The following is a 15,799-nucleotide window of genomic DNA, read 5'->3' on the forward strand; positions in this document are numbered from 1 at the left end:
GTGACAGTACTAAACCCGGTATGGATGCGTATGATGTATCGCCCGGGACGGCCTGACTAAGCCAAGGCACTTGCATTCCAACTTTCTCTCCACGTCTCCACTTCGTCTCCGGCCCTTTCGCTTTCTCTCTTCTTTTGTCTCTCTTCCCTTCAGTCTTGTCTCGATCTCTTCTTCTCGGTCAGGGGATCAATTCTTCACCCTCTGCGCTCTTCATTCTTTGTTCCTTCCGGATCTTTTGCGAACGGTGTGCCTCCCGCTGTGGTCTAGCCGAGGTGCCCATTTACGCCCCCCCATCGTTCCCGGGCTGCAAGTGCCTCTAAATCCAAGTTTCTGGTGCGACTAGCACCACCGCCTACCTTTTCCCCCGCGGCTTCTGGCCCGTTGCTGGGGCCCCTTCCTCCCCGTCGCAATCTCTCGTTGTCTATCTACTTTCCCCGTCCGATACCACCACACCCCGACCTGACCACCTAGGGCACGTTCCTGGGTTAAATCCAGGCATCCACCGGCATGACACAGCTTTTCGCCTCCAGTCCGTCCTCCGTGACGAACGAGAAACGCGGGAACTTCCCCAGTCTCTCGCTGGCCTCCAAGAAACACCCCAACGAGTCGGGCCATCTCCCCACGAGAATCAAGAATTTCTTCCGCATCAACAGCTCGAGCAGTAATTCCTCCCATGCCAGCCATAACAGCAATGAACACCGGGACCGTGACGGTAATTCGTCTCCGCCCGCCAAGTCTGATTCCAAATCCGGCTTTCGACAGTCCCGTTTCCTTCCCACCATCGGCCGCAATCGCTCCACCACCGTTGCCAGCGAAGGCAACCCGCTAGACGAAGGCGTGTCCCCGACCGCAACGGCCAACCCATATTTCGTCCACCAGGGCCAACCTTCACTGCAGCATCGCAACGATGGATCCGTGCCTTCATCCCCTCCCGATACCCCCGAGTTACAGGTCGATGGCGTCTCTGCGGCGGAGCAAGCGACCACGGCCAACAAGGAAGAGCTGGCACGGAAGCTTCGTCGTGTTGCTTCTGCCCCGAATGCGCAGGGTCTCTTTGCCCGCGGTCAGTCCGACGAACGTCCTCAGACGGCCGAATTGGGAAAGGAACCTCTGATGCAGGCTGGACCTGATGACCCGCAAGTCACTACGGTGGAGTTGACAGCTGAGAAAGAAGTGAACCTTGCCGTGCCAAAACTCGGCCCTCACAGCAAGATTCACCTACCCAGTCACATTCGGGATGCAGTCGCCTTCCGCAGGACATATAGCTCCAACTCGATCAAGGTGCGCAATGTGGAGGTCGGACCGGGCAGCTTTGACAAGATCAAGTTGATCGGCAAGGGCGATGTAGGCAAGGTGTACCTTGTCCGGGAGAAGAAGTCTAGCCGGCTCTATGCCATGAAGGGTGAGTTGCTTGTGCAGTATTATGTCCGAACGCTTTCTAACTTGTCTAGTCCTGAGCAAGAAGGAGATGATTAAGCGGAATAAGATCAAGCGAGCGCTGGCGGAGCAGGAGATTCTCGCCACTAGCAACCATCCATTCATTGTTACACTCTACCACTCATTCCAGTCTGAAGATTATCTCTACCTGTGCATGGAATACTGCAGTGGTGGTGAATTTTTCAGAGGTGCGTTCAACGTCTGGATAGGTTCCAGCTGTCGCTGACTTCTTCTAGCTCTTCAAACCCGACCCGGGAAGTGCATTTCCGAGGATGCTGCCCGATTCTATGCTGCGGAAGTTACTGCCGCTCTGGAGTACCTTCATCTCATGGGTTTCATCTACCGTGATTTGAAACCAGAAAGTAAGTGCAGTCACCGCTAGGTGGTGTGACCAGTGCTGATTGTCTTACTCCAGATATCCTTCTCCACCAGTCAGGCCACATCATGTTGTCTGATTTCGATCTCTCGAAACAATCCGGACCCGGCGGTGCCCCGACAATGATCCCGGCACGGAGTGGCAACTCCACAACGTCTCTCCCGACGATCGATACCAAGTCGTGCATTGCTGATTTCCGGACTAACTCATTCGTCGGTACGGAGGAGTACATTGCACCCGAGGTTATCAAGGGCTGCGGACACACCAGCGCAGTCGACTGGTGGACGCTTGGCATCTTGATTTACGAGATGCTGTACGGCACAACGCCGTTTAAAGGCAAGAACAGGAATGCTACGTTTGGAAATATCCTGCGGGATGAGGTGCCGTTCCCCGAGCATGCTGCGGCCCAACAGATCTCAAAGTAAGATACCCTCCATGCGCTCCAAGAATAACCACTAACGATGGCAGTCTGTGCAAATCATTGATTCGCAAATTACTGATCAAGGACGAAACCAAGCGTCTTGGAGCTCGAGCGGGCGCATCTGACGTCAAGACCCATCCCTTCTTCCGGCAGACCCAATGGGCGCTTATTCGGCATATGAAACCGCCGATGATCCCCCACCAGAGCCGTGGCACGGATACCCTTAACTTCCGCAATGTCAAGGAGAGCGCGAGTGTCGACATCGGTGGGCCCAGCACAAGCAAGATGAAGGGGGTGCCAATGGATTCGGGGCTTGCAACGCCCAATGGCGAGGTCGCAGATCCATTTGAAGAGTTCAACAGCGTCACCCTCCATCATGACGGGGACATGTGAGATGGTCCTATGTGAAGCCATCTGCCGGCAGAAACGCCCAAGCATACGTCGTATTGCTAGCGGCATTATTTTACGACCTTGATGCATGAAAGATCTCTACCATGGAGTAATCTCCTTACAGCTAACACTCGGAGTATCGGATGCTTTGATTGGGAGTTTGTGTTTATTTTTCCTTATACACGGGATGGTTATCGATATATGTTGATATCCACTGCGGTCCCATTGATGCATGGGCTAATTTCGGTTATGTTTTCCTATTGTTTATGCGGCAGCGATGTAACAGTTTGGCTGCTTTTATCAGTCATTGCAGCAGACGGCGTTAGCGATTTCGGTTGTACCTTAGCAAACAGATCTGAGCAAAACACGGCGTGTGAGGGTCATAGGGATGACCTACTGACACGGGATGGTTTTGGTCTGATTCGTGTTCTTGTGTTTTTGTTTTCTTCTGTTCTTTATTGTATTTGTGGCGAGACTTATTGCTTGGTGTCCTTCCGGACAGGTGCCTATGGACATGATTATGCTATATGATTGCATTCGAGATTATAGATGAGTAGTGCAGTGCTTTTCCGTAGTCTATACAGAGTACTACCCAGAGTACTCAATGCCTAGTCGGGCCCATGACGGAAACCATCCGCGACCCAAACAAACCAAACCCACCCACCACCAAACAGATCCTCCTCCCACTACCTACAACCACCAACCACCACCACAAACACCACACTCACTCCAACCAGAAAGCCAAACAAACAGACAGACACCTACATAAAATGTCCTCCCCACCCACAACCACCATCAAATCCGAAACCGACCCCCACTCCCCATCCTCCGAAACCACCCCAACCGCAACCCCCAACCCGCTCCTCCGCGCCACCAACCCCCTCGTCACCTCCCTCGAACAAGAAGTCCTAGATGAATATGCCCGGTTACTAGGAAACGTCAACAAGGCACGTCTACATCCTTCCTCCCTCCCCCACCACCCAATTCATTACGTCTAAATATGAATGAATGTGCTTGAACTAACTGTATATGGTTATGGATCCCAGCTGTCTGACAAACTCGCCGACCTGGCGGGCTCACCTACATCCATGACTCTCGATGGCCTGAGACATCTTGAACGCAAGACCGCGACGGTGTGTACGTTGCTCAAGGCGAGCGTGTATAGTATTGTTCTGCAGCAGCAGATTTTTAATGAGGAGGAACAACAACAGCAGCAGCAGGAGGAGGAAGGACAGCGGGAGGGGGGTGGGGAGTATGGGGGGTATGGTGGGTATGGAGGGTATGAAGGGGAGAGTTATGCGCAGTATTAATTTGTATTCGTTTGTTTAGTTGTTTTGGGTTGGAGTTGGAGTTGGAGTTGGGAGGGAGGTATGGATAGATGTGTTATGATATGATATACCCTTTTTTTTCCCTATTCCTTTATGGTTTTTATGGTGATTTGATTGTGGTTGTGATATTGGCTTGAGATGTAGTTAGGATGAGAGGAACCAGGAGGAGTAAACCGGATAGTAGAATACAGGACTGAGAGAATACAGGGACAGAAAAGAAAAAGAGACATTATATACACCGCCATGACGCAAAAACATGTCTGGTATGGAGTGTGTGTACACCCATGCAGGAATATCAGGTGGTGTCAATCAAGGCAAGCTGTTTGAAAACTTCACTTTCGGTTGACCACATGCAGTGGTACGGGGAGCTTCCTTCCGGAGTAATACACGCCGCGCACATCAACAATCTTCTTGCCCCGGGCACGGGCAATCTCCTCAGGATCCCGCTGGCTCATGAGCGCATCATAGGCAGCTTTGACGGTGTTCATGGGGTTTCTGGAACGGTTGACCCGGGCAGCCAGATCCTGGATACCGGCTGCACGGCACAACTCGAAAATCAGGTGCTGGCAGCGGAGACCGAATCCTGAAAGGAGAAAAAACAAACAGAACATTAGTACTATGTCAGACTACCCTCCCGGGTTAATCACATACCTGGCGGACGGTGCATCAATTGCAGTTCGACGGCTCCGGCCTTGCCCTGGACATCGCCGAAAATGGTGCGGTTCTCGTAGCGGGGGACGGGGCGCATGTTCTTGATGGCGCGAGCGCGAGCCTGTTGACAGGCATCGGCGATTTCATCGGACTTGCCGATACCAATTCCGAGCAGGCCCGCCTGGTTGCCGGCGGTGGACAGGACGGACATGCTAGGGATCTTACCCAGACGCGTCTGGTTGCTAACCCGGCGCACCACGAGGTCCTTGACGTACAGAGATCTGATGTAATGGCGATCAAGACCCGTGACCTGGAACAGTCTTTTCTCCTGCTCTGTTGGTTCATTGGGATTCACATAGGTGAGCTCGCCTTCCTGGTCTCTGTACCGGGGTCTTTCTTCCACTTCGTTGCCCATCTTTTCCAAGGTTTCCCCCTCGTTCAAGTAGTTGGGCGCCAGTGCGCTGTGTCCGTTGAGCTCGTTCTCCTCTTTACCGCGGGTCACCCGGTTGGTTTCCAAGAACCGCACGAAATCGGCCGGCTCGAGATCCTCGGGGGCCTCGGTGAAATATTGAACAAAATCATCCATAAAGTCCTCGTCGGATTTGAAAGGCGCGTTGTAGTCGGAGTTGGTTTGGGGAGCGCGAACATGCCTGTCCACACCGGGTTCAATGGCCGACAAATCATCGAGGTACTTGAGTCTCATCGGATCCCGACGAAGACGGAACTGATCGAACAGGTCCTTGGAGTCAATGGCTGCCTCACCGGCCTCAATGGCAGCAATCTGTTCGGGGGTGTATTCTTCCTTGAGAGCAGCTTTCTCCTCCTCGGTGTATGGCTTGAAGTCCTCGAGCTTGAGGTCGCGGTAGACCTCTTCCAGCGTCTTTCCCTCAGGAGCATTGACCTTGGGGACATTGGCCTCGGGGACCTTAGGTATCCGGTCGGAGAGCTGTATCGACGAGAGGTGGAACTGGCGACTAGACACTCGAGGGCCGGCGGGGGCCGCACGCGAGAAGGTGCAGAAGAGGCACCGGGCAGGGCGGGCGAGACTCATGATGGGCGGATGAGAAGCTCTCTGGCCAGCAGAGGCCACTGGAGAGCTAGGGATCCGGGAAAGAGGGTGTGGAGGAGGAGGAGGAGTGGTGGGAGAGAGAGAGAGAGTCGGGATGGGGAAGACGGAAGGGCAGACAGACGAACAGACGAACAGATGAACTGAACGGACTTTCAATGTTCGTCGGAAGTAAAATCTCAGCGGGCCGCGCCAGCCAATCCCAGCCCGCCTTTTCCTGCTCACTCACTTTTTTCCCTTTCGTCTTCGCCTTCTTTTCCCTCCAACTTTCTTCAATCCCTCCATTTTCCGCTCTCATTGACTGAGAGTCTATACATGTTCGCCTTCCGGTCCCTGCGGTCTTTTATATCCCCCATCCACCACCGACTACCCTCCAGTTTCCCTCGACCAGTCCAGCGTCTGGCCCACTTCCATCTCTCTGGATCCCCGCGCAATGCGCAATTAGCCTCCAGTCCCATCACCATGCAGAACTCCCCCCAGAAGCCCGACACCGGGGCAAGGCGGCGCAAGAGGGTCAAGGCCCCCCGCGACAACAAGAGCAGTGGCTTTGACGAGGTCCTCCAGGCCGACATCGACCAGCTGCTCCGCAGACACAAGCCCGAAACCGAGCTCGAAACCGACGACGCTACCACGCCCCCGCCGCCTACCCTACCAGAAACTTTCACTGAGATTGAAGTCCAGGTCGCTGAGATCTCATCGACCGGCGATGGCCTCGCCCTGTCGGAGACCCAAGATCACGTCTACGTCGTTCCTTTCACGGTCCCCGGTGACAAGGTTCTGGTCAAGGTCGTTCGACACTTCCCCTCCCTGTCCTACAGCATGACGGACTTCATCAAGGTCGTCGAACCTGGCCCCAAGCGCAACGACGCCGGCATTGGCTGCCAGTACTTTGGTCGATGCTCCGGTTGCCAGCTGCAGATGATGTCCTACGAGGACCAACTCGCCCACAAGAAGCGCATCGTCGAAAAGGCGTACGCCAACTTCTCCGGGCTGATCCCGGAGCTGATTCCCGCCATCGACGAGACATTCGCATCCCCACTGCAGTACGGCTACCGCACGAAGCTGACGCCGCATTTCGCTGCCCCCGGCGGAAACAAGAGACGCGGCAAAGGGCCCCGCGAGCCGCACAAGGAGGTGCCCCCGATCGGATTCACGTTCAAGAACCGGCGCATGGACTTGGATATCGAAGACTGCCCGCTGGGTACCGACATTGTCCGGCAGGGCATGAAGAGCGAGCGGAAGCGCGTGGCCGAGACCATCGGCAAGTACACCAAGGGCGCAACGCTCCTCATGCGCGAATCTACCACCCGCGTGCCGAAAGACAGCGAGAATCCTCCCGCACCTATCAATAAACCGGGTCAGGATTCGGGGGATGTGATCCGCACCGAAAAAGACACCTACATTGAAGAGAAGCGATGCGTGACCGATTCTAACGCGACCAGCGTGGAATATGTCGACGACTACGTGTTCACCAACAAAGCTGGTGCTTTCTTCCAGAACAACAACTCCATCCTCTCCGGGTTCACCGAATTCATCCGCCAACACGCCATCCCTCCGAACAACGACCAAGACGCCACACCCATCAAATACCTTTTGGATGCCTACTCCGGCTCCGGCCTCTTCACGATCACCCTCTCTCCGCTTTTCAAGTCCAGCCTGGGCGTCGACGTCGCTGGCGACTCCATTGTCTCGGCACGGGAGAATGCTCGCGCAAACGCGCTCCCGAACACCGGCTTTGCGGCAGCAGACGCAGCCGTTTTGTTCAAGGACGTGCCCTACCCGCCAGATCAGACTCTGCTGGTGATCGACCCGCCGCGCAAGGGCTGCAGTGACGACTTCCTCCGGCAGCTCCTGGCATTTGGACCGCGGCGGGTGGTCTATGTCAGCTGCAACGTGCACACGCAGGCGCGGGACGTGGCGGTCATGGTGCAGGGTGATGCGGAGAAGAAGATCCGGTACGAGATTGAGAGCATCCGGGGATTTGATTTCTTCCCGCAGACGGGACATGTTGAAGGTGTAGCCATCTTGAACAAGGTGAACATACCGGAGGCTGCATGACTGTCTTAGTGTAAGGCGTTGGGGGATTCAGATCTTCAAATATATATATACCAATACCAATTGAAGCATTCATACCATTCTCATCCCATTTTCACAACATCCCACCTTCCATGCAGCATTCAACATATATACCAGTCTATATACCATATCCACCCGACAAGTATAACCTACGGACCAATTCTACCACTCATGCTTCACAAATCCGTCTCCGGGTCCGCAATCTTCAGAACTGCCTTACCTAGATTCTCCCCACGCAGCATAGCAACAAACCCCTCGGGGCCGTTCTCAATCCCAGTAGTAACATGCTCTTTAGCAATGATGCTACCATCCCGAAGCCACTGCGATTCTCAGCACCACACCACACAATATATAGATAACCACTTACCGCCAAAACCTTTTCATCCCTCTCCTTATCATACTTGGGTCCAAAATTGGCATCACCCACAATAAACCCCTGCATATGGATACGCTTCGTAACCACCAGGTTCAAATTCCTGATACCGTACCGATCCTCAGGCTTGAGGTTATACTGCGAGATCATCCCGCAAACCACTACACCATCAACCAAAATTAGCACATCTACCAAACCCCCAATATCAACAAATAGAAGCAAAGAAAAAAAATAGTACTCACCAATCCTCCCCCCCGTATTCATCCTCTCCATCACCCCCTCCAACATCTCCCCACCCACATTCTCAAAATAAACATCCACCCCATCCGGCGCCAACCTCATCAACGCCTCTCTCGTCCCCTCAACCCTATAATCAAAACACGCATCGAACCCCAACTCCTCAACCACATACTTCACCTTCTTCTCCCCCCCACAAGACCCAATAACCCTCATCCCTTCTTTCTTGGCTATTTGCCCCACAATAGCTCCTACCGCCCCCGCAGCAGAGGAAATATATATCGTTTCCCCTCTCTTCGGTTTTCCAATCTCATATAGTCCGGAGTAGGCCGTTAGGCCCGTCATGCCCAACACGCCGAGATAATGCGATAACCCCACATCTTGACCCGGGGTATATGGAATGACCTTGGTATTTTCCCACTCCAATTCACTCCCCAGAATACTATATTCTTGGACCGGAACCCGGCAGTATATTATCTGGCCGCGGGAATAAACAGGATGGTTTGAGCGAAGGACTTGGATCAGGCCGTAGGCGGTGATTGCTTCGTTGAGAGGGTAGGCGGGGCTGTAGGAGGGGATGTGGGCGTCGCGCATGCGGCCGCGCATGTAGGGATCGAGACTGATGGAGAGGGTTTTGGCGAGGAGGGTGTTGGGTGCTAGCGGGGTGGAGAGGGAGATGGGTCGGGAGAGGGTGGTTAGGTCGGTGCCTGGGATGGGGAGGCCGGTGGGGATGTTGGTCAGGAGGAGGGAGAGGTTGGGGTGCGGGGGTTCTTCTTGGGAAGACATTTTGATGATGGGGGGTTGGTTTGGTTTGGTTTGGCTTGGTCAATTGGGTTGAGTAAGTGAGTGAGTGTGTGTGTAGGGAGGATGAGGTGAGATTGAAGGTTGATGGAGGAGTGATACTAGATATATAGTAGTTGTTACTTTGTTAGTAGTTGGAGCTAGTGGGGAAGCGGGGTTCAACCTGTCTTTGTGCCTAGTAGTGCTTAGTTATAGATAGTGCTTATAAATGCAATAGTGGCACCATCTCATGCCTCTGCCCATACATCGACCATACATCGAGCATACATCATATATACAAGCACGGTGTATTGGAAATTCTCACTATTTACTATCCCCGATACAGCACCAACCAAATAACTATAGAAACACCTTACGAACTGCCAGGCCCACCAAGAAGCGCAAACCGCCGCACAATACTAGGACCAATCTCGTCGTACTCGGCCTTGGTGTGGCAGTAGCTGCGGAACTCGGGCGTCTGGCCCAGCAAGCTACCTCCGAACCACGGCCCATGGCGCTGTCTCTTGTGCGTCACAACCGCCACATCCAGACCACCACTCTTGGCTCCTCCGCTGCGCGCCTCCGATGCCCGAATACGCGCATCCACCAGGTGTCGGATGTCCCGCTGCAGACGCCGACCAAAGTCCTTGTACAGCGTGGATCCACCGGACAACACAATGTTCTTGTACAGACCTCTCCGGACATCAATCGGCGACGACTGGATCACTCCATCAACCACGTTGGGCAAGGGAGTCAAAAAGTCCGACGAGTAGATTTCCGGGTTGAAGAAGATCTCCGGCGCCAGGAACCGCTCGTAGCCCACATCGATGCTCACGGTCCGGCCGTTGGGCGAGGTCACGGTGTGCTTGAGCAGGCGGTCCGGCTCGCGGTCGTAGCGGGCGAATTCCTTCACAATGTCCGGGCACACGTAGCAGTATTCCTCCTTGACCTTCTCGGCCGTCTTCAGGCTGCTGTCCGGCTCACCGCGATCACGCAGCAAGCTTTGGACGAAATACGTGATGTCGCGACCCGCAATCGGTATACTCTTGATCGATGATCCAATGACGTAACCTTCGGCGACGGGGATAACGTGCGTCACACCGTCACCAGAGTCGATGACCGTGCCGGTGAGGGATCGGTCCGTCACTTTCGAGGAGGTCCATGAGGCAGCAAGGGCCAGCACGGCCTGAACGGCAATGTAGAGACCGGCGCAGTTGAACGACTCGAACATGATCTCGGCGGTGTTCTCACGGTTCTCCGGGGGGTTCAAAGGCTACCCACAACATAATCAGTCCACATCCAGGTCGCAATTGATAACACGGGCGATCGCTTACCGGTTCAGTAAGGAGGAAGTAGTGGTCCTCCGGCTCGACGCGCAGGTACTTGAAGATGGAATTCGACCAGAACCGCTCCATGTGATCCCAGTTTTCGATCTGACCATGGCGGATCGGGTAGTTGATCGCATATCCGGGACCGTTGGCCGCTGCCAGAGCTTCATCGCCAATGAAGAAGTCCAAGTCCTCGGTGCCACGCTTCGCGGACAGGTGGGAACCTGCCCCACCACCGCCAGCCAGGAAGGACGGTTTGTTCGCAACAGGGGGTCTTCCAGGGCCCGAGGCTCCTGCAGCTCCGGCACCAGCCTTGGTCGCAATGGCCGTGGGGAAGACAAACGAGGGCGAGTCGTTACCGGCGAAACCTGCGACTTGTCAGCCTGGAGCTTCACGGGAGCTCCACTGGGATGCGGTCAAGGGCCTACCGAGCTTGGAATATCCAGTTCCGCTGCATGGCGAAATCCCCAATTAGTGAAAGCTACAGTGAGGGGAGATTCGGTAGGGAATGACATACTTGTCCATGACAACGGCCGGGGTTTGGGAGGCCATGACGGATGATGTGGAGCACACGCACACTCCCCCTGATTATTTGGTCGGACAAAGAAGGGAACGGAATGGGGGCGGGGGGGATTGAAGATTGCTCAAATGGTGTGGAGTTAAAGAGCTATCATCCAGGAACTCCACCACGAAGTACTGGGGAGGGAAGCAGGAAAGGGAGATTGGGGGGGGGGGGATGAGGAGGGGAGAGACGGAGATGGAGGCGGGCAGAAGATGGCCGCCTGCCTGATGGCCTGGAATTACGGGTAGACGTCACGTTCGGTATGGTACGGTCCCCGGTGGGCTTCAACCTCCTCCCCAAACGGGATTTACAAACAAATGCCTTTAATGCTTCCCACTCAGCAGCCCTTCATAGATAGGCGGTGGGCATTGCACCACTTTGCATGAGAACTCATTCCGGTAGGTACTAAGGCTCGAGCAGGAAACTGCTTCCAATGGAATGCCCAAGGAAGGAGCTTGATTCGTGTATCCATCCAATCATTTAGGCTTCACTGTCTGTCTCTCTCTTCTATACTTCTGGGCCACATAATATCCTTAGACAGACCCCCCTCCTCCATATCTCCCCCCCCTCCATCCCGCCCCTCGAAATTTGCCTATTATTCCTCTCCTAGGTAATATTCTTAGCTCGAAGCTATTCTTAGCTGTGCACACTCTCTCACCATTGCTGGTCCTCTCACATCATCCAACCAGTGCAAACACACGGTTTGATCTGGAGAGCACCAATTATTTTGTCTGCTTGAAGACCCGCGTCCCTGTGGGCTTCCAGGTTCTCTTTTGCCAAGGGTCTCTCACTCTTTACATCTCTCCATCCCCTCGGCAACTCCTTCGTTCCCATCTCTCTACCAGAGATCAGCTTGCAATGCCAGCTTCTCAGGGTCAGTGAACGAACCATAGGGTTATTCTACCTAGATCCTTCGCCTTGACGCACCCACGCTCCTCAGGTTTATTTCGTTTCCTTCTTCCTCGTCGCTTAAGAAGCTCGCGTTCCTCCAGCGCAGGATCGCAGCAACCGACGCCTGCTATGAGTCGTCTCGGAGGGGGTGGAGATATCTCCGCCATTTTCGTTCATGCCGGTGCTGGCTTTCATGCACCACACAATGAAAAAGCTCATCTAGAGACCTGTGATAAGTAAGTCCTGCTAGTTCGCGTCTTTACTTGTCAGACGTGTTTCGTCTCAACTAACGAGAGCAGTGCGGCAAGAGTGGCCATGGCAGTTCTAAAGAACGGCGGCTCGGCCGTCGATGCCGTCGAGGCTGCCATCATGGTGCTAGAAGACTCCGATATTACCAATGCGGGCTACAATAGCAACCTGAATATTGAGGGTAAGGTCGAGTGTGATGCTACCATGGTGGACCATCTAGGGCGGAGTGGTGCGGTAGGGGCCACGGCTCGTAAGTAATCACTTTCATTCCATTCGCCTTCACTTCAACTACTTGGCTGATCCCCTGGTAGAAGTCAAAAACCCCATCTCTCTTGCAAGGGTCATCCTTGACGCCTCATCGAGGCCCTTGTCACTGTCACGGGTGCCTCCGAACTTCTTGGTGGGACAGGGTGCAACGGAATACGCCTACGAACATGGGCTGGTGGTGCTACCCCCGGACGCCTTGATCTCCCCAGGTGCGCGAGATCGTTGGAAACACTGGCGACGGGAGCTGGAAGCTGCAACTCTCAGGGAGAGAAAGCAACACGGAGACCATGATCCTCATAGAGCCTTCATTCGCCGATCAGTGTCTGTCAACCCAGCCCAGATGCTGGAGCCGCTGTCGAGACCAGCCTCGGTGACTGGGATAAGCTCTCCAGTTGTAATAAAAGGGACGACTGCGGATCCACGGCTCACCCGTCAACCCCACGGTATAACGCCCCCAGCAGGCCCGGACTGCTCACCATCCGACTCCCCCAGGGTCAAGGACGCCAAGTTTGTTGATGGTATACAGCATGCTGCATCCGCGACCTGGCCCTCCGGGGATGGAAACCTGTCTTTGACTGACGGTAACTCTCCGTCGCCGTCTGCTGTCGAACCACTCCGTTCCTCTGACGCTACAGAAATCGACCGCGTCAATGACACCGTGGGCGCCATTGCCATAGACAGCTATGGCAATATCGCCGCGGGCTCCTCTTCCGGGGGTATTGGGATGAAACACCGTGGCAGGATCGGACCAGCTGCGCTTGTCGGCATTGGGACTTTTGTCATCCCGGTGGACCCTGGAGATCCAGAGGCAACCAGTGTTGCGACGGTTACTTCAGGGACTGGCGAGCACATCGCGACAACCATGGCCGCCAGCACCTGCGCGTCGCGCGTTTACTATAGCCACCGACGATGCAAAGATGGCAGTCTCGAAGAGGTCACGGAGGAAGAAGCCATCAGGGCTGTGATCGCCGATGACTTCATGGGTACATCTCCTGGGCCGTCGTGAATGCTAAGCTAATCTGAATCCAGCTCATCCAGGCGTCAGAGGCAGCATTTCCCACGGTGCTATCGGCATCGTTTCGGTCAAGAAGTCCGTCGATGGGATATTCCTCTACTTCGCACACAACACCGATTCTTTCGTAAGACGTCCAAGGTTTCTTGTTGTCATCGCTAACTCTTCGTGCCTAGGCCCTTGCATCGATGAGCAGTGCCGACAAGAAGCCGGTCTGTGTCATGTCGCGTAGCAGTGGGGGCGGCAGCATCGCCCAGGGTGGCCGCGCTTGTCGACCCAAGAGGTAGGCCGCAGATAAGGCTCATGAACAACAACCTAGCTGACAGCGGTCAGGCCCAGGGTTCCCAATTCAGTGTGATCTGCCCCAAGAAGTATGCAGCCTATCCTATGATCTTCTATTCTATGTACATGAGGCGACGCTCGCAAGACCGGCCCTGGCTAACCTTCTGTCTCCTCAGGAATACCTCATGCCTATTGAGTCAAGCTACTAGACTGTTCCCGTTCGATTACTTTCACCGCGAATGATCCGAGTGAAGTGTGGCCACAGCCCCGGTTGGTTGATAGTTGTCAGAATACATCGGGTTGAAGCATGACCGCACGGGCCGAATATGGTTGCAGAGACGGAGCCGTTTCCTAAGTCAAACAAACCTTAGATTACCAAATGCACGAGTAATCGTGGAAAGCCCGTGCATGGATTGCAGTTCAGGTCGATTCCGTGCACTCTCCGTAGGCAACCCAGTCCTAACCCCATAAATCGCCCTGGGCAGGACTTCTCTCAACGAACCCACAATCACGGCCCCGGCGTTGGGGTAGGCGTCGGGGTCCCTGTCGCAGACGGCCCAGTCGCCTTGACTTTCTTCTTCTTCCTTTTCCTCGCCACGACCGCCGGTTTAGCCCCATAATCGCCCATATCCAACCTCGACCCACAAGTCAAGCAAACCCCATCCCCCAACGGTTCGCAAAATATACTCAAACAAATTGAGCACACAAACCCCACATCCACCACTCGCCGATGACAAAAGCACGCAGCCCGGAAATCCACATCCACCCTCGTCGGCAACACCAAATGGCGTCTGGACCTCTGATCCGGCAAAAACCCCATCATCAAGTATTGCAGCAAGCCCCTCGGTTCCTCCAAGGCCATATAAATCCCCTTGGTTGCGTCTGACGCCTGCTGAAGGAACACCGCATCACCAGATAACTTGCACACATCGATGGGGATATGCAGTCTCTGGCACGCGAAAATGGCATTCATGATAGGGATATATTGATGTGCAGACCCCGTGGAGCTTGACACAGAAAGAATTAGAATCCGTGACTGCAGTGTAGATTCGGGCGTGGCTCTAGTTGTATTACTCGACGAGGGATTGGACGATTCATTAGGATTGGAAATATCTCCACCATGGGCTTCATTCCAAGCTATAGTTCGACGATTGATATGACTTAGAGCCAGAGTTAAAGCGCCGGCCATCATCGTAGATGTTGTGGTTGATAGGGAAGCGGAAGAGGTATTTGTCATTAGGGCATGCAGGTTAGCGGTGACTTGTTCTTCGACGATACGGAAGGGTCGGTATTTGTTGATGCTGGTTGATGAGGTTGGGGGAGGGGAGGAGGCTTGAGGGTGGTGCATGGCGATGTCGCCGTCGGTGTCTCTGGTAGTAGTAGTGGTGCGTTCGACGGGGTAGAGCCATGTTGCTTTGTGGGTGTGGGAGGCTACCACGGCGACTTCATTGGCGTAGTTGCATGCGAGGTGGGCGTTGAGGAAGACGAGGATGTTGGCGATGGCGGTGGAGAGGGGGAGGGTGGGGTTGAGGAGTGCCCAGGCGTGTGGATTTGTGTCGACGATGACGGTGAGGAGGGAGGGGGGTCGGTCTGTGTGGTATGTAACTGTTAGATTTGTTGGAGGGGGAGGTGGGATGATGGGATGGGGGTGGAGGTGGAGGTGGAGGTGGGAGGTACCGTTAGCGCTGGTTTCGTAGTGCTCTGTTGCGTCGATAGTGTTCATTTTGGGTGTTTCGAGAGGATTTGTGAGGCAGAGCAAGAGAATTGAAAGGAAGAATTGAGAGACAAAACGATCTATAGGGTGGTCGTTTCAAGGAGTATACATTGTTGCTAGGATCTGGGCTCGTAGTATGCGGTGCGGCGGTTAGAGCTTGATTTCCGCACTGCTGATGGCTTGATGACGAGCTCAACTTCAGGGAAGCTCCACGGGAGTGTATTGCAGGTAGTGGAGGGTGATGGATCTGTGCTCAATATCTGGTGGAGGGAAGGGACTGATTCGAGAAGTTTTGCGCGGAGAAGTTTGCGGGCTTGCGATCAGATCGGAGACGGAGATGGAGGACCATCTCCGAGCGA

The 15,799-nt window shown here is 54.4% G+C and overlaps 8 protein-coding genes across 8 annotated transcripts; 4 read left to right on the top strand and 4 right to left on the bottom strand.

The window, feature by feature from the left end:
* The first annotated feature begins 101 nt into the window (after window positions 1-101).
* BO94DRAFT_600577 (putative serine/threonine protein kinase (Nrc-2)) lies at window positions 102-2,979 on the top strand. The gene is made up of 5 exons (XM_025616351.1): window positions 102-1,402; window positions 1,452-1,625; window positions 1,674-1,799; window positions 1,853-2,234; window positions 2,282-2,979. Exons 1-5 carry the CDS (start codon window positions 508-510, stop codon window positions 2,625-2,627), a joined length of 1,923 nt encoding a protein of 640 aa, XP_025472575.1. The 5' UTR covers window positions 102-507; the 3' UTR covers window positions 2,628-2,979.
* Window positions 2,980-3,313: 334 nt separating this feature from the next.
* BO94DRAFT_620187 (DASH complex subunit DAD3 family protein) lies at window positions 3,314-3,934 on the top strand (the record flags this gene model as incomplete). The annotated part of the gene is made up of 2 exons (XM_025616913.1): window positions 3,314-3,571; window positions 3,671-3,934. The coding sequence occupies exons 1-2, from the start codon at window positions 3,395-3,397 to the stop codon at window positions 3,932-3,934; spliced, it is 441 nt and encodes a 146-aa protein (XP_025472576.1). The 5' UTR covers window positions 3,314-3,394.
* Window positions 3,935-4,042: 108 nt separating this feature from the next.
* Window positions 4,043-5,789, bottom strand: BO94DRAFT_530548 (mitochondrial 37S ribosomal protein uS5m). The gene is made up of 2 exons (XM_025610697.1): window positions 4,604-5,789; window positions 4,043-4,535 (listed from the first exon to the last, which is right to left on the bottom strand). The coding sequence occupies exons 1-2, from the start codon at window positions 5,652-5,654 to the stop codon at window positions 4,285-4,287; spliced, it is 1,302 nt and encodes a 433-aa protein (XP_025472577.1). The 5' UTR covers window positions 5,655-5,789; the 3' UTR covers window positions 4,043-4,284.
* A 153-nt stretch (window positions 5,790-5,942) lies between these two features.
* On the top strand, window positions 5,943-8,052 carry BO94DRAFT_530549 (tRNA (uracil(54)-C(5))-methyltransferase). Its single transcript, XM_025610698.1, has one exon. It carries the CDS (start codon window positions 5,985-5,987, stop codon window positions 7,725-7,727), a length of 1,743 nt encoding a protein of 580 aa, XP_025472578.1. The 5' UTR covers window positions 5,943-5,984; the 3' UTR covers window positions 7,728-8,052.
* Window positions 7,825-9,303, bottom strand: BO94DRAFT_137298 (MDR family NADP-dependent oxidoreductase). The gene is made up of 3 exons (XM_025605703.1): window positions 8,361-9,303; window positions 8,113-8,279; window positions 7,825-8,065 (listed from the first exon to the last, which is right to left on the bottom strand). Exons 1-3 carry the CDS (start codon window positions 9,139-9,141, stop codon window positions 7,922-7,924), a joined length of 1,092 nt encoding a protein of 363 aa, XP_025472579.1. The 5' UTR covers window positions 9,142-9,303; the 3' UTR covers window positions 7,825-7,921.
* Window positions 9,304-9,407: 104 nt separating this feature from the next.
* BO94DRAFT_530550 (actin-related protein 3) lies at window positions 9,408-11,189 on the bottom strand. Its single transcript, XM_025610699.1, has 4 exons — window positions 10,981-11,189; window positions 10,892-10,914; window positions 10,470-10,831; window positions 9,408-10,408 (listed from the first exon to the last, which is right to left on the bottom strand). Exons 1-4 carry the CDS (start codon window positions 11,013-11,015, stop codon window positions 9,509-9,511), a joined length of 1,320 nt encoding a protein of 439 aa, XP_025472580.1. The 5' UTR covers window positions 11,016-11,189; the 3' UTR covers window positions 9,408-9,508.
* Window positions 11,190-12,045: 856 nt separating this feature from the next.
* Window positions 12,046-13,731, top strand: BO94DRAFT_455428 (threonine aspartase 1; the record flags this gene model as incomplete). The annotated part of the gene is made up of 5 exons (XM_025607656.1): window positions 12,046-12,152; window positions 12,216-12,415; window positions 12,477-13,415; window positions 13,462-13,571; window positions 13,621-13,731. The coding sequence occupies 5 exons, from the start codon at window positions 12,046-12,048 to the stop codon at window positions 13,729-13,731; spliced, it is 1,467 nt and encodes a 488-aa protein (XP_025472581.1).
* Window positions 13,732-14,234: 503 nt separating this feature from the next.
* BO94DRAFT_455169 (TFIIH/NER complex subunit TFB4) lies at window positions 14,235-15,449 on the bottom strand (the record flags this gene model as incomplete). Its single annotated transcript, XM_025607639.1, has 2 exons — window positions 14,235-15,316; window positions 15,404-15,449. The coding sequence occupies 2 exons, from the start codon at window positions 15,447-15,449 to the stop codon at window positions 14,235-14,237; spliced, it is 1,128 nt and encodes a 375-aa protein (XP_025472582.1).
* Between the last annotated feature and the right edge of the window lie 350 nt (window positions 15,450-15,799).

The sequence above is a fragment of the Aspergillus sclerotioniger genome (assembly GCF_003184525.1).
Source record: "Aspergillus sclerotioniger CBS 115572 chromosome Unknown BO94scaffold_2, whole genome shotgun sequence".
Classification (NCBI taxonomy): Eukaryota; Fungi; Ascomycota; class Eurotiomycetes; order Eurotiales; family Aspergillaceae; genus Aspergillus; species Aspergillus sclerotioniger.